At 36.5% G+C, this 17,053-nt stretch overlaps 1 protein-coding gene across 7 annotated transcripts in view; it reads right to left on the bottom strand.

Moving 5' to 3' along the window:
• The window catches only part of ZC3H12C (zinc finger CCCH-type containing 12C), a 168,755-nt gene that overhangs the window by 82,962 nt on the left and 68,740 nt on the right, over positions 1-17,053 (bottom strand). For 3 of the 7 annotated variants that reach the window (XM_029602480.1, XM_029602483.1, XM_029602484.1), the window contains one exon: positions 4,311-5,071. In XM_029602480.1, the coding sequence (XP_029458340.1) occupies positions 4,311-5,002 (692 nt within the window). In that variant the 5' untranslated portion in view covers positions 5,003-5,071. Of the gene's footprint in view, positions 1-4,310; positions 5,072-7,432; positions 7,615-17,053 lie in introns of all 7 variants that reach the window. The other 4 variants (XM_029602481.1, XM_029602485.1, XM_029602482.1 and 1 more) reach the window with 2 other exon arrangements.

The following is a 17,053-nucleotide window of genomic DNA, read 5'->3' as shown; positions in this document are numbered from 1 at the left end:
GGGGCAGATAGCCCTGGAAAATCAATATTGCCGGTACTAGTCACAGGAATGAGTGGACAGCAATTTTGGGGGGGGCGCCAAGCAGGAGCTGAATATAATTTTACCATCTGAAATACCAGAGATAAATATGGGGGTATTGTGGTCAGCCATAAAGTCTCTTGAGAAAGCAATTGTGGATCTTACTCAAAATATTGGTAAAACACAGCAGAGTTTTTCTTGTTTGGAAAATTTAGTAACCCTGAATAAAACAAGTATTACAAAAACTGAAAAACATTTAGAACAAGTGGAGGCATTTCAACAAAAATGTTAAATCTGAGTTGATAAATGATAAGAAAATTGAATATTTGGAAAATTCAATTAAATACTTGAATCTCAGGGTTCTAAATTTTCCAATGATTAGGCTAACATCAGCGAAGGAAATGTTTAATAGATATCTAGTGAATGTTTTGAAGATGCAAGAAAAGAATCTACCAGTAACCTCAAGAATTTATTATTTACCAGTGAAACCTGTTCCTGGTAATTTAGAGGAACAAGGAGTAACTGACAATTCAATTGGTGTCTCTGAGGTTTTAGAGATATCAACTGATACGGAAATAAAAACAAGGGCTACTATGTTAGTATCCTTTGTTTTTACAACTGATAAGGACTCTGTCCTAAGATTATTTTTGAAACAGAGACACCAATTATTTTTTGGACAAAAGATCTGGATATATCCAGATCTGTCTAGGTCAACGCAGATCAGAAGGAAAAGTTTCTTGAACCTTAGATCTGATGTAGAAGCAATTGCTGCTAAAATGATTGTAAAGTTTCCTTGTCGATGTGAGATCTTTTTCTCAAACCACAAATATGTTTTTTATGAAGTATCTCAGCTCCAGAAGTTCTTGAGCTCCCACACCCCAGTTAGCACAGATTAGCGGTTAGAAGCATGTATTTAGTTAAGACTCCGTGTACTCTACATTTTCTCTGGATAACAGCATAGTCTATATTTGATGTACTGCTTGATTTCTGTTAAATAGCTTAAGGATTTCCTATGTTATGTACAGGCAATCTATTTCAGAGTAGAGATTATAGAATTATGTAATTGCTTTAAATGCTTGTAACTAATTTATAATGTAATGTTATAATAATTTAAAAGTTGAATAAAAATAAAAAAAAAAGAAAAGGATACAAATGAAAGAGGAAAGAGGAAAAAGAAACCTGGTTCCCAAAGGAGGTGGCTGAAAAAAAATAAAGGCAAAGAGTGTTCGAGAAATATGAAGGATCCCAAAAAGAACACAGGGAAGAATACCTGGTGAAACAGACAAAGAAAGAAATCAAGAAAGCAAAAGATTAAGTGGAAGAAAGGATAGTCAAAGAGGTGAAAAAGCATTTTTCAGATGATATTTCAGAGAAAGTAGGGAGGCCTGAAGTGGTATAGTGAAATTGAAAGGTGATGACAAGTAATTTGTGGAGAGAGATGAAGAAATGTCAGAAATATTAAACAAATACTTCAGTTCAGTGTTTACTAAAGAAGACCCCGGAGAAGGATTGTTGTTGGTTGATAAGACTGTAGTAGGGAGTAGAGTAGATGAAATTTCGTTTACAGAAGAGAATATATGGGAAGAGTTAGGAAAACAAAGTGGACAAGACCATGGGGCCGGATGAGGTACATCCCAGGATATTAAGGGAATTATTATGTCCAATTAAGTTGGAAGAGAGAGTTTGAAGATTTTTTTTTCCTTTTACTTTTTGGCCTACTTTGAGCCTTGGAAACTCTCTAGGGTGGGTTTGGATTACACTCTGTTCCTCTCCTACTAAAAGGTACAGGGTGCTTTGTCCAGGGACTGAGTTGGATTTTGGATTTTTGAGTAAAGAAGCCCTGTTGAAGGCCTGGGCCTTTAGAGGTTCAGGGAGTGGGGAAGACCTGCCCCTGAAGTGGTGGTGATTTATTGCAGAGGACTCTGCAAAGTAGTAGGTTTTTTGTTGTTTGTTTTTTTTTTACCACCAAGATCTGGGAGAAGTGTCTAGATGTGTCAAAGGGATTGGTGGCAGTGCCCATCCACTCTTATACTGGGAGCACAGACTTAACACTGCCAGCTTAATGGGGTGGCCTTAACCATCCTCTGAACAAAGATCAGGGAAGGAAATGTCCTCCAGTATGGAGCAATTTCCAGTTAAATTGTGAAACATGCTCCAAGAAGAGGTCTGGAAAACAGTCCTCTCTAACAATGCTCAGATTAAAAAAAAAAAAAAAAAAAGCTCAGAATATTTGGACTCCTCTAGGAAGTTAGGAGGGGGTCATAAGGCAGCAAACCCAAGCAACTGATGGCCCATTAAAAGATGAAGTACAAATCTGAATGCAAGTCTGTAAGAATCTAACTAGAGTTAGAGTTTTTCTTAGCTGAAAAAGCTAAGTAGCGATAAGCAACAGCATATTTTTACCAATATTCAATTCATACCTATTTGACATAGCAAAAGACATCTCCACTTCAGTTAGGGATCTGGACTTGGCACCCCGTAGCATAATACAAGGTTATATTCTATTTGACCATAAACCCTAAATTCCTCATTCTTTCCTCTCTCACATTTAGCATTTACCTCTCTACCTTTAGATTAATTTATAGCCTTGATTCACTGCATCTTTACATTAAATATTAAAGCAGTTTCCAACAAACAAGTATCACTCTCTAGGGATCCACACACACACACACACACACACACATTTAATGCTTGTGAAGAGTGCCAGAGTAACAGCACTAAAAACTAATCAGCCACAACACAGCAGTGGCAGGACACACTTCACCACACTGCCCTGCTAATGTGCCTTAGAATGGCTCTGTAGGATTTACCTCCACTTGACCAAGTAATTCAGACTTCATACCTGTCTAACCTATAGCCTCAATGCTGACTGTCAATTATGCCAATTAGAACCAAACTGTAAAGGCACTTTCAATGATGTCTATACTTGTCCAATGCAAACTGGACTATCTTTAAGACCTAGGAATAAAGCAGATATGAACAGATCTAGATCAGTGGTTCTCCACCTAGACAGTCAGGTTTTCAGGATACCTGCAATGAATATGCACAAGACAGGCTTGTATACAATGGAGACAGTTGCTGCATCTCTCTCATATGCATATTCACTGTAGATATCCTGGAAACCTGACTAGCTAGATGCATACCAAGGACTGGACTGAGACCTCCTGATCTAGAGGTGTAGACTCTGTAAGCCTGCGACAACTCATTTGAGTCATCAAGTCTTGCATGCACAAGTCGAAAAGCAGAGCACCTTCAGTATATGGGAAATATTAAAATTCTTTAACACACCTTCTGATCTTTTTAATGCACTGTGTTATTCCTAAAAACGAACTAATCTTTTTGGCTATTTAACTATCAGTTGAAATTTTAGTTAGGCTAGAATATTTTGTACTATTAAAGCTGTCTCACTAGTGGTTAGTATCTTAAGATGTGCTTACAGTTCAAAGAACTGAAACAGAGACCCAAATGTTCAACAATCCACAATGCTTGACTTTTCTCAAACATTTTAGAAGCATGATTATGACCATCACAAAACTAGAATGCAGATACAACATGGAACATTTACTCACTATCAAAGTTACTGATTAAAGCAGTACAGCTTTATTTTTCATAATTAAAATCATGCCACAACTGTGTGGATTTAGTTAGTTTAATTTAATATAAAATACCAGCAAAAAAGAAATGTTATCTGCAACACTGACTTGATCACTTCTGCTGGCTGAGGATCTAGATGATTGACCAAACAGAAAAATATGGTATCTTAAATGAATGGAAAAATATAATTTGGACTTGAAAAGGTCAAGTATTTTTATACGATAGTAGACCGACCTTGGAAGTATTCAGTGTAAGGATGTGAAGATTCTTATGCTAAAATAACTGCCACTTGGTAGATTTAGGATGCTTCCCTGTTTCTATCCGTTCTGCTGTTTTCTGGTCTTGCACTGTGCACCTTCGCATGGATATTTTTTTTTTTTTATAGTTGGGGGAGAGATTACATGAAAAGTGGCACACAGTCTATTTGGTTAGATACCAAGCAAATCTCAAAGATCCACATGAAATTATCTTAACTTTCAAATATTAGAATCAGCTCTAATTTACTTTCTGCAGCTTTCCAAATTGAGTGATGTAAACAGTCATACCGCATTCCAGCACCTATGACTGAACAGACTTGAACAAACCAGATTCTTTTATTTCAAAAATTTGCTGCAAAATCTAAATTAAAATAGTCTGTGAAAAAAGTCTGTTTAAAATGTTTTTTAGACCCTGAATATATACATGGCCTCTACACATACCTCATTGCAACATTGCTGCCATCGATGACTATTGGCCTCAGGTTATCACAGTCATCTATCACCTCCTCTTGTAGTGGGGACTCCGACCTCTGAGACTCTATGGAAGATGCTTCCCGCATTATTGTACCATTGCTACTGCTATTACTAGGTTGATCAGTCTCACTCTTATTTCCAAGTTTGACAAGTTCACCCAAGATATCATTGATTAAAGCATCTGTACCGAGTTTATGAAGCACAAGCTGAACCTGTTCTTCAGAGTAACCTAATTTCAGTGCAAACTCCATTTTGGTTTGGTATTCTTTCACCACATCAAGTGGCTTCTTTATTTCTTTAGGTGCTGCATAAACCTCCTCTGTCTTGAGATCCTGTAATATTTCATTGCGTTTTAGTATATGAGGCTCTAAACAAGGAGACCTGCACAGTTGTCCGTGAGTCTTAGTTACCTGACTTGGTTCAGCTGTAATGCCACCTGATTGTTCAGGCTCATTATCAGAGTTTATGCTCTCCTCAAAGTCACCACTAGAACTGCTAGTCTCTTCAGAGGTGTCTTTATCTAGATCCACATTTCTAGCATTAACTTTATCCATAGTTGGTTTCACTTCTGTGGGCCAATGCACATTTGCACCGTGTATGTCAGTGCTTTCCATGTAAACATTGCCTAGGTCTTGTTCCAAATGATCCTTTAAGCCCATGAAGCTGCTGCATGTACTCGACCTCTCTCTGCTGTTATTTCAGTATTCTTGATGTAGTTTCTTGTGTTCCTAGGACAAAAAGAAATGATTTATGGCTTTAGTGTCACTTTTTAAATAGGCAATTTGTATTGAAATGTATTCTACACAACCTTAAAAACACCAACTTGGATTAAATTCCTCTTGTTCACACAACAATAGTAGAACATTTGAAACTAAACACACCTCAGCTAAAAGTGTGTCAGTTGCTGCATATGAACCTTAGTAAGAGATCAAGTTAACACTATAGACATTTTTAAGCATCAGATTTTTGTAACAGAAAAGCTAGAGAACACACAATTCTAAATTAACCAAGAAATAATTCTAATTTGTATAAGATAGTTATCAAATGCTATTAGCCAATAGCAATCAGAATTCAGAGTAAGGATTTAAAAACTACTCAACCTGAACAACTGACATTGTTCAATTACAAAAAAAAAAAAAAAAAAAAAAAAGATTTCAAGGATCTAGATCAGCAGTTCTCAACTGCTGATAGGAGAGCTGGAGTCAGCAGCACCAGCATGGTCTCTTCTTCCCGCCCCCCAGAAGAGAAAGTGGTATGCAGCGACCACATGTGCGGGAAGAAGAGACCATGCTAGTGCATGCAGCATCAGTCTGAAGAGCAGCGCGGCGCAGAGGAACGTCAGCCCGTGCAGCGGATGGTGGTCCTTTCTTGATGGCTGGAAGCGAAGGAGGCTGCTGCTGCTAGTTCGTGAGGAGTGAGAGAGAGCAAGCGAGCGAGCATGTGAGTGATTGAGAGCCTGTATTGTGTGCGAGATTGAAAATCTGTTTGTGTGAATTAGTGTGTGCGCGCACGATTGAGAAAGCATGCGTAAGTGAGAGAGATCATGTGTATGTATGATTAAGAGCCTGTGTAAGTAAGACAGCATGTGTGTGTGTGTGTGTGTGTGTGACAGAGCTGGTGTAGGTAAGAGCGTGTAAGTATGTGATTGAGAGCCTGTGTGAAAGTGAAAAAGAGAGCATGTGGTAAGTGTGTGTGTGAGAGAAATATAGCATGTGTGTGTAAATGTGGGACTAAGAGCCTATATAAGTGTCAGAAAAAGCATGTGTATAATTAGGCGATTGAGAGCCAGTGTGAGAGAGCGAGTTTGTGTGAGAACAGAAAGTTACAAGCAAACCATTCTTCCTGCAAATTCGAAACAATCTCAGGGCACATGGATATCAAATGTTCCCAGATATAGCGAGCAAAGCTTTTTTTTTTTTAATCATTGGTTCTTTGTATCTACTAGTTAGAAATATCTTATTGGTATCTAGAAATTTTTTGATAGAGTTTTTAATTATTGAATATTCCATCCATTAGCTATTTTCAAACCTATTCTTTGTTAGTATGGTTTTACTGCTTTTGTATTTGTTGATTTGTTTTGAGGACTGGTGAGTTTTTAAAACTTTGTTACACTGCATATAGTCTCTAGCTTGTTGCCGTTTCCAGTTCAGTTTTTGGCTGCATGTTTCTAGTTATGCTTTATGGGCTCTTCATTCTTTGTTAGGTGAGGGTCTGCACATGTGACTAAGGTGAGGAATTCTGCTGGCGTGTAGTTTCTGGGTAGGGCTCTATAGCAGCCTGGTTTTGCTTGGTGTAATATTTTCTAGTGTTGCCTTTTCTTAGGTAAGGTGATTACTGTTTGAGTGCTGGAAATTGGTGTTTTGGTATGAGATGTGTACTATTTATGCATGCTCTGTTCAGACAGAGTACTTATCTTTCCCCTTGGTCATTCTTAACAATAAAAAAAAATAAAAGGTCCATTATTTTTATTTCTGTCATGAATTGTAATGAGCAGTGTGTCACACATATGAGTGTGGTCTGTCAGGTGTTTCATGATGGGAAAAAGGTTGAGAACCACTGATCTAGATGACTAAGTGATTGCTAATAGGGATGCACACTTTAGTTGCTAGACAAATCTGGATCAGATCAATATCATTTAAGAATTATGATCTGAATATTATCTGGCACTCTACATGAAATGAATTTAAAAGCCTCAGGGTTCCATAGATTACATGCCCAAATAATAAAATTTGAAGCAACTAGTCCTTACAGTTGTCAGTCTAAAGGGCAAAGATGGAATGTCATGAAAAACAAATAGGAACCTTCACTTTCGTTTATTCTTTTTCACGCAAATTTATCAGGGTTTATTATGAGAAGAGAAGAAATCAGCTATAAAAAAAAAGACATTTTTCTGGGTAAATCAGTTTATTTTAGTGGACAGAAGCCAGGACCATAAAACAATATGAAGCAGATTCTCCCATCCCATCCCTCAACTCAACAGCATCCCCCATCTCTACCCCCTGCCTAGTTTGTCTCTCTCCCCTTACTCCATCCTACCAAGAATCTCCCTCTCCCCCTACTCCCCACACTCCGACAGCATTCATCCTTACTGGTGGTGGCGGCTCTAGGCTTTTCCTCTCTCCTTCAGCAGCATGATTACTGAGGCTCCTGTGCTCTGCAGCACTCCGCTTCTGCTTTTCTGCAGGGCCAGGGAACTTGCTAGGAAGTACTTCTGGTGGACAGGGCCTACTTCAAATGCATTTCTGGTACCAGATGATAGGTACTTTGGCTGCTTGGGGGATGAGAAAGCAGGACTTGAAACATGGTATCAGCAGCACTGGAGGGTGAGCACTTTCACTGGTGGGGAATGAGACTTTAAATAGCACATGCTATGACCTCATAGCTTCCAGCAGGGGCTGGAAGTCTTGAAATACTGCATCTGCAGCAGCTTTGTAATCATCCTAAAATTAGGGTGAATACCCATTTAAACAGATTGTGATCTTTGGAAAAAATCCAGGAAGTTATGGTTAAAAAAATAAATAAATCCTAAAAATGAATTACTCTCACCTCTAAACACAGTCCCTTCCTTATTTAAAGATTGAGAAACACAAGTTTGGTAGTGTGAACTTGCACAGTGGTTGCTTCAGAAACAAAATTTAAATTTCCAAGGTTACCCATGTCACAAACACTATACAGATTGGAAAAATAAGTCTCTCCCCACTCAGAAGTCATTCTGTTATTCAAGGCAGGGCTCTCCAGTGGCCTAACAAATCATTTTATTTCAGTTAGTTTTGTTTCTTCAGTCCAATGTTCCCTTTTACCTGAAATGTATGGTATTATTACAAGAGCATGTACATCTTTTACTCACACAAAGGCAAAGGCTATCTAGTATATAGTGTAATTATGGGCCTTATTTGAAAGTAATGAAACATTTTCAAATAATTTCAAAATTAAAGTTTACAATTTTTTTTGTAATTTAATGTATATTGGCAGGATAAGCAAAATACAAATCTGCAACCATATTTCCAATTGTACAAACAGAAGACAACTCAAGTACTCCCATAACGGACAACACAAAACACATTCCACCTACATCAATCCCCAACCTTATTTTATTTGTTTTTCATTACCTTCCACTTTTTCCTTTGTCATCCTCACTTTTCCTACATTTCACTGCTTTCCACAATCCCTCAACCCCCTAAATTTACTCCCTTTCACATATCCTCCCACATTTCCTGCATTTTACTGGTCTGATATTTAAAGCATCTTTTATAATCCCTTCCCCACTCCTTTTGTCTTCTAATTTCCATCACCCTTGAACTCCCTTTGTTTCAAACTTTCCCCTCCTCTCTCCCTTCCTTGCCTTCTTCCATTTGTCTGCCTCTTTCACCCCCTCCCCTTTTTTCCCTTGTGTTCACCTCTCCCTTCCTCTACATCTGTTCACTTCTTCATCTTTGTGTGTTTGTCTTCTCTGCTTTGCCTGAGGCACTGCCTTGGAATGACCTGCTGGGGTGGGAGGGCTTAGTAGAGAGAACAGAAAAGAAAGCTTAAATTGTAAAAGGTACAAACATTCCACCAACTGATAGAAAAACTGAGCTAATCAATATTCTCTTTGAAATAGTTGCATGTAAATGATTATACCAGAAACTTAATGGGTATAAAGTCAAAGTAACTGGCTAATGTCACTGTTAGGTTAATAAACAAAATTAGATTTTTGTTTACTTTTTGGTAAACACAAATGCTATTAAATAAAGCAACTAGGAAGTGTCATGAACTGTACATGCCAGAACAGATTATATAATTACTTAGATTAAGTAACAAGTATTCAATCAAATCTCAAATGGGTTAAAGCTGTATACTATACTGAACACGTTACATGTACAGTTCAGAAAGTCAAAACCTACCAAAACTACACTAGAACTCAGGAGGAGAACAGTAGCATCCATTAAAACAGTTGTAATTATGTGTTTTAATTTAAATGCTGGAGTGGTAAAATTAAGAATATGTATTCTGTAGGCTATAGTGTTAACTTAAATGCTACATTAAAAATTCATGTAGTCTCAAAATCTTAATAAGTTTATAGTGATCAGTTTTTTTTTTGTTTTTTTTACGAATCTTAAAAATAATCACCACCACACAATCTGCATTATTCAAAGAAAAAGTAAAGCATGTTTTCTAGTTTAGGTGTATGAAAAATGTGCAAAATAACTAGCACAGAAATCACCAAAACTGAAAGGAGGGCTGAAACCCATAACTCAAGAAATTTCTCTTCCAGGTCATTTATAGGGTGAAATGTCAGACAATCACACAAAAACAATTACAAGAAGTCTGTCGCAGTCAAATTGTTGGAGATTGGAGGAGCACCCTTACAAAATCCTAACAAAGTACTCTAATACTGAGATCAGCACACAATGAAGACAATAATTTCAGTACAACACTACCTTCCTATGTCCAGGCAATACAATAGGTCTTTAGGTAAATAAACTGAAATGATCAGTTCTAAGAAGTGAGGTTTATTAATTTGCCAATATAATTTCCATTTGTAAATACCTAACAGTATTAGCACAAAAGTCAAACAGGTTGTAGGTGATACCTTTAGTAATTTTAGTATTAAGACAATAACTCGTGGGTTTCCCAGACAAGTGTGGGTTGTGCACAATATGTTTCTTCGGTTCTAAATAAAAATATGGAAACTATATAACCAAGTAATTTAGAGTTTACCACAAACAGAATATTAATGTTTTGATCTAAATTTTCAGTGTGGCTAAAAAAATCTTGTCCCAATGTCCTGATTTTAGGTACAAGATATTAGATGAACACAATTTAGGATTCTTTGTATCTTTGTGGTGCCCCACTTCAATCAATTTAAGTCTAAGAAATATATTAAAATTATAAATCTAAATTTGACATTTCTAGATGAACATACATTTGATTATTATTTTAAGAGACCTGAGTGTTAAGGGGGCACAGATTTCTGGGGCAACAGAAAGTCAAGCACAGTTTCAATACACAGAATAAAAAGTTCAGGAAATGTATCTTCACAAAAAAAAAGGAGACTAATACGGTACTGCATATGTATGCCATACCTTTGCAACGATTCACGAAAAACATTCCAGTAAAGGATATACCATTCTGAAATAACTCTGGCCTTCAGCAGCACTTTCACCAAAAAGTATCTTCAGAAGAAAAACCTTTTGGAAGCCAGGCTGCCTAGCAACTATCCTTTAGTTGCTAGGATGCACTACTTTAACATGCCATCATGTATACTATCACAGTGAAAGAATAATTTGGTATGAACAAAAGCCCATGAAAGAGACTGAGACTTAAGTGCGTCTGGCTTACTCTCTGAGAACAATGCAGCTGCCAAACCAATCTGGAAGCTCCGACATCATTGTTCTGTAAATACTGCAATCTGCTCTGACCTGAGGATGTATATTTAATGAAGAACAATTTTAATCTTGCCCAAAAAAGTTTGGGTCAACTTACATATAACAGTAGATAGAATATGCAAGTTTTATGAATACTGGATCTGTATCTTGCCTAAAATGGAAATTCTTTTAAATAAACAAAATATGCTAAAATAATGTGCTTCAGGTCAGATTAGTATACCACAAAATATTTTCTTTGAACTACTAGAACATTTCTCTATAATTTGAGAACCTTTTCCTCCAACTCTATTTAGCAATACATTAATACCTCTGGATCTGAACAATTTAACTTCTGTTGGGAAAAGACATTAAAAAATAAACTACTCCAATACCTACAAAATTTCCTACAGAACAATTTCTCAGAAAAAGCACACATCCCAAACACACAAACAAAATGCAGCTGAATATTTAAATGTATGTAAGAATTAAGTAATGAAAAAATAGGAAGATTACCATTTCCTAACAGTATTCCAACTTAACGTCTATTCTTACACAAGTGTGCAGCGACATAATACAAAGAGTAAATGTTACAAAGGTTAACAAGCACATGGTCTTTGCTCTGCTGTTTAACACAAGAGAAGAAAAACTTACTCAAGCCCACTATACAAAATATTCCAAACTAGAGAAAACTAGGAGATTTAATATTGTTTCACAATTCAGCATCAAAATGATGGAAGGGAAAAAGATGCAGCTCACCTGCAGCCTGCAAGAAAGGGTTTTAAAATTCCTCTATTTATAATATAAATACAGTGCTTCATTTGCAACCTCTAGACATCATGTAAATCCTATGTGGTCCTACACACACTTGATGGCATCTGTGTGTGCTCAGTTCATTTCCCCTGGGACTGGCTGCTGAACTTGCTGCAGCTGTTAGAGTAGAAACCACAAACTTTACCAGGTGATGGCAATTCAGCTACTAAGAATGGAGTTTATTTTATTTACAAACTTAATTTGGTTGATATTTTTATCTTGTTCTTTATGGTGGTTTGCACTTTACCCAAACATTTTCTTGCTTCAGCTTTGAAAAGCAAGAGTTTAGTTCATAAACAAAATATGGATAAGAACAATTTTGATACATAGCATATGCTACATATTTTCCAGTAAATTTCTGGATTCAATAAAGAATTAGATCACAGGCACAGAAAAGGATAGAATTGATTTCTTTTGTAAGAGTTCAAAGTGATCTGAAAGCAGACACCTGTTAAATCTCTGCTCATGAGCATATTAGTAAAAAGAATATGCTCAACAGTAAACACCTGCATTAGATATATTAATACATACAATCTGCTGATATATATATATAGAGCCTCTGGAAATTAATGTTGGCACTAGATATGATGAACTTATTTTTAGAAAAACAAAACACAAATTGATTTATGTTATCCTTAGCTACAGAATAGATTCTGGAATCTGTGGTAGTTCTAATAAATTTACAGACAGCTTTTAATGCTGAAGTAGTGAAATTGCTAAATCCAAGCAGTAAAGAATATACCTACTGACAATCAAGTTTAGCATTTATTTGAAATTAGCTTCTCCAAGAGCAATAACTGTAAGCTTTAAATCCAATATTCCTGAATAGTAAAAAAATAAAAATAAAAAAATGTATATATATAGGAATATTTCACAATATATTAAAATACGACAGCCTTTAACTACTTTAAAGTTCAGTACGTACAAATGACAAAAGTACCAAAAAAAAAAAAAAAAAAAAAAGGGCTTCCCCCGGTCCGTCTGCATCCTCAATTTCAGAGCTTAAAATTTGCCACTTTTGGTAATGAGGTCTGGGCTGATAAGGGGTTAAAATTAGCTACTCTTCCAAATGTTCTCTTTTACAATGCAGTCAGTTACTACATACAAAATATGCAGCTACGTTATTCTAACAGTATCTCTTAATATATTGCTAGGAATAGATATATTCATATACTAGCAAATAGCACAGGCATACTCGTCTAAGGATGAAAGGTACACCAAAAGTTTTACTGTGGAGAGACCAAGTCATGCATATTTTTCAAAACTAAATTTTGTTTCAAAATATATTTTCATTTTATCAAAAGTTCACATGCCAGAGGTACATCAGGACTTTTTCCCTTAGTTTTATTTTCCTATTAATGGTACAGAAACAATGTAATCAAAATAATGAATATGGAATAAACACACAATGTTGCAATTTCTATATATTTAATTACCACTGTATTCTAGCAAATGCTGTTGTCTGCATAGCCATCTAACAAAGGAAGGATGATCCATTGAACAGATTGGTTAATGTTCTGGGGCAACAGATGTCTACTGGAACTGCAGGAGACCAGCAACTGGTGGCCAGCCCATCTTCTGAAAACTTTCAATAGACTTATGCATATGTTCACACAATAGCACATGTGGTAGAAATGCAAACCTCTTTTTAACCCTTTTAGTGCCCTCTTTCCCTCCCAACTGATATTTGAGGGTCTTTGTCTCTCTCCTCCTCCCACCAAACTCCCCTAGGAGAAGTCTTGAAATCCTGGCAAAGATTTTCTTTCATATGAGCTAACACTTAGCCTGTTTATGAAAAAACATAGTAAAATATACATTAATATGTTGAATATTTTTCTCTCACATGCATAAGGCAACAAGTACTATTTTCAAAGTCACAAGATTTTTACTCAACCTTACAATACCATGTGTATGGTGTGGCTGCATATTTACTTAAAAGCTGCAATCTGTACTAGATGTAAACATGGCTCCATAAACTACCCATAATCTTATAATTTTCAGAAAGATTTAACAAAATGTATTACTATAAGAGCACTGAATATGCTCTAGGGAAGAAGTATATGCATACTGAATTTTTAACTAACCCCACATTTTTCACAGGACTAAAGCCTCCACTGACTAAAGATTTTATCTCCACTGGTACAAATTATATATAATTTTCTCACATTTTTAAATATCTTGTATTTAGGCAAACAGATACAACTTATCCCAGCTTGTTCCCAAGTCCTGAATGTCTAAATTGGTAAATTAAAGTAACATAGAAACAGCTTCTAAATAACCTATCCTATTAGACTAAATGAATAGAATTAAACACAGTCATAAAAGCAATCTGAGGAATCATCCCAGTGCACATAACATACTTCACTAGTAGTTGGCTGTGCTGTACCACTTGACCACATGCTCTTTCAAAGCTGCTATAAAGCCTTTTCTGCAAAGAAAGTGTGGAATTTTCTGATTCAGTGATATAAAATGAAAAAATGCACTCTTCAAATGTTTTTAATTTATATAAAATATCACTATTTCTTCCATGAACCTCAGGCATGCATGCATTTTAAAATATTTTTGAAAACAAGCTTTATAAAGAGAAAAAGTAAGAACATCTTTCCTGCTTGATTTTAAGGTGACATTTGCAAATACTTACGTTAGGTGGAAAATACAAATGATATTTAGGTTCCTTGCAGCAGCTCTGGCAGCAACTCCTTAATGGGGCTTCAGCAGCAGCCTCTCACGCAGGCTAGCAGAACAATGAATAGTTGAACAGATGGAATGGCAATGTCTTTGCTTAACCTATTACTGAACAGAAAGCCAACCAATCGCAAGCCAGCTGCTTCACAATTACTTGGCCAGGCAGATGCAAGACCCTGCATCAGGTTTGTAGGCTTCCGAGATAAGCAAGTTGATGTCATTCTTGGGATCTGCCCCGGGCAGCATGTGCATTAACAAGGGGTGTGCAGCAACAATGGGCAATACAAAGGAGGCTAGCAGGCAGCTGCTGTATGAGAGCCAGAGTCATTAGAGAACAGGCTGCCAACAAGAAACACCTGGCTTGGTGCAGACTTCAGTTTTTGCTCATTGTTTCTAATTCACAAAACAAAGAAAAATTATTCTAAAGTAGTAAAAGTTGGGTGGGTGTCTAAAAGAGGGAATCAGTTAAAGACAAAATTAGCAACAAGCTTTTTGCTTCCAAAAGGGAAGCTAAACTTAAAAAAAAAAAAGGAGTATATTTCTAAAAGGGAACATATGGATGGTCGTAATTCTCCATCACAGAACTAGAGATTACAAAAATAAAACAAAAGGAATTTTGACCAAGTACATGATTGTGTACAAGTTCAAAATGCACAGCTAAAAATGAAAAAAGCTATTATAGTTTAGTGCAAATAGATGCACTTAGTTTCCATGCAGGGCAATCATAATGCAGAGAATTTCCCAAAAGAAATTTTTTGCATTTAAAAAAAGAGATAATATTTTACAATACAATACTTCAAAGTGAAAAAATCTCACCATGCAACAAATATTTATTAATCACCTGCTGCTAGGCTCTAGGCCAGGGCTTCCCAAACCTGTCCTGGGGACCCCACAGCCAGTCGGGTTTTCAGGATATCCACAATGAATATGCATGAATAAGTTTGCATATACTGAGTCTCCATGGATATGCAAATATCTCTCATGCATATTCATTGTGGACATCCTGAAACCCAGACTGGCTGTCGGGTCCCCAGGACAGGTTTGGGAAGCCCTGCTCTAGGCAATGTACAAACTAACATATATAAATGAAAAGTGCTGTTGTGGTGCTGCAGAGCATCAAGTAAATTAAAAGTGAAGAAACTGAAGAAAAAAAAAATGTAAAGAATTCTGGAAAAAAGTATCTGGTGAGACAGAGTACACGTCCGGGCTGGGCTCGGACAAAAACATACTGAAGAAGCTTGAGGCAATGCCTGCGCAGGAATTCCTGCACAAGCTCAGTAGAGTTTACAGGTCTACTAGCTTGGAGACACAAGTCCATTCTGTGCCCCAGGATGGCATCATCCACAGATCAGAGCTAATTCAGCCTGACTGATGGAAAATAAGCAAGGACTTGAAGGTTTTAGTGCAAGTCATGAAGACCAAGATACTTAGGTTATGAATTCCAAAACCTGGGTGTGGCAACAGAAAAAAAAACCAAAACCTCTCTGGTCTTGACCAGTCATGTCATATGAACAGATAAGCCTCCGAGATAAATGCAATGCTCAGGTGGGATTATAAATATGAAGCATTGCATTGGCCCAGGGAAAAGATCTGAAAAAAGAAGAAGTTTATGTAATAGTAATGCTGTTTTAAAATTTCACCAGCCAAACCACAGGCAGCCTATGTAAGTCAAAAAGGACTGCTGTAATGTGCTCTCTAATGCTACACCCAGAAATCAATTTGGCAGCAGCGTTTTGTAATAGCTACAATGCTCCAAGAGTGGTGGCTGGAAGTCAAAGTCCAATATAAACAGTTGTAATAGTCTAACAAAGGTAGTATAAAAGCTTGAAAAGCAGAAACTCTACTTGATCTAACATTTAAGGCCCCTTAAATATGCAGCTTAAAAAAAAAAAAGCCCACAAAAAACTTGCCCATAGTTTTAATCTGTGGAAGGTAAGTTTAGAGTTAAGCAGAACCCCCCCAAACTTTTTACAGATTCATCTACATGTAAAACCATGCTGTCAATAGTCATGGTGCAGGAATTTATTATACCAAAAAATGTTGATTGCAAAATTACTTCTAACCCTATTCTTTGAGAGATATAACTAAGACATTTAAATCTCAATTTTCAAATTTTTTAAATTAATTTAAATTTTTTTGAAATTGGACCTTGGGGTTGATATGAAGGTCCAATTTCAAAAAATTGGAAAAATAAAAATTTCAAAATTGAGATTTAAATGTCTTAGTTATATCTCTCAAAGAATAGGGTTAGAAGTAATTTTGCAATCAACATTTTTTGGTATAATTGCTATTCTTGTTGGTCAAGGGAAGAATTTTTTCTATAATAGCAGCAGGAATTTGTTATGCCATTACATTGCAAAATCAAGATTTCAGTTTTTGCTATATTCAACACAAGCTTATTGTGCCGAAGCCAGCATAACTGATAGCAGCAGTTTCTGTCCAGGTATAACGCAAGGGCAGGAAAAACTGGATGTCATCAGCATATAGTCTGTAGCCTGCACAGAGCCCAGCCAGTAGCTTGCAGATAGATATTAAAAAGCAAAGCTGACATAGCTAAGCCCTATGGAATTCCAGACAGCTTTCAATGGCATTTGATTCAATCATTATGAGATATCACCTGTTGAGATCTTCCAGAGAGAAAATTTGAACCATTTACGTACTATATCTCAGATCCCACTGTAAAAAAAAAAAACCCAAAACAAAAAACTGAATCTGATGAAGCATATCAACATATATTGTCAATCACTATCAAGACTTCTTCTGAGTCAAGGCTTGAGAGCAGAAGGATCTCTGAATTAAGATCTCTGAACTAAGAATCAAGAATCCCATGGGTCTCAAAATCAGACAGCTGCTGCAAAACAAGAGCCT

Source organism: Rhinatrema bivittatum, chromosome 5 (assembly GCF_901001135.1).
Source record: "Rhinatrema bivittatum chromosome 5, aRhiBiv1.1, whole genome shotgun sequence".
NCBI lineage: Eukaryota > Metazoa > Chordata > Amphibia > Gymnophiona > Rhinatrematidae > Rhinatrema > Rhinatrema bivittatum.
The sequence above is the reverse complement of the archived record's forward strand: the minus strand, read 5'-3'. Positions and strand labels throughout refer to the sequence as shown.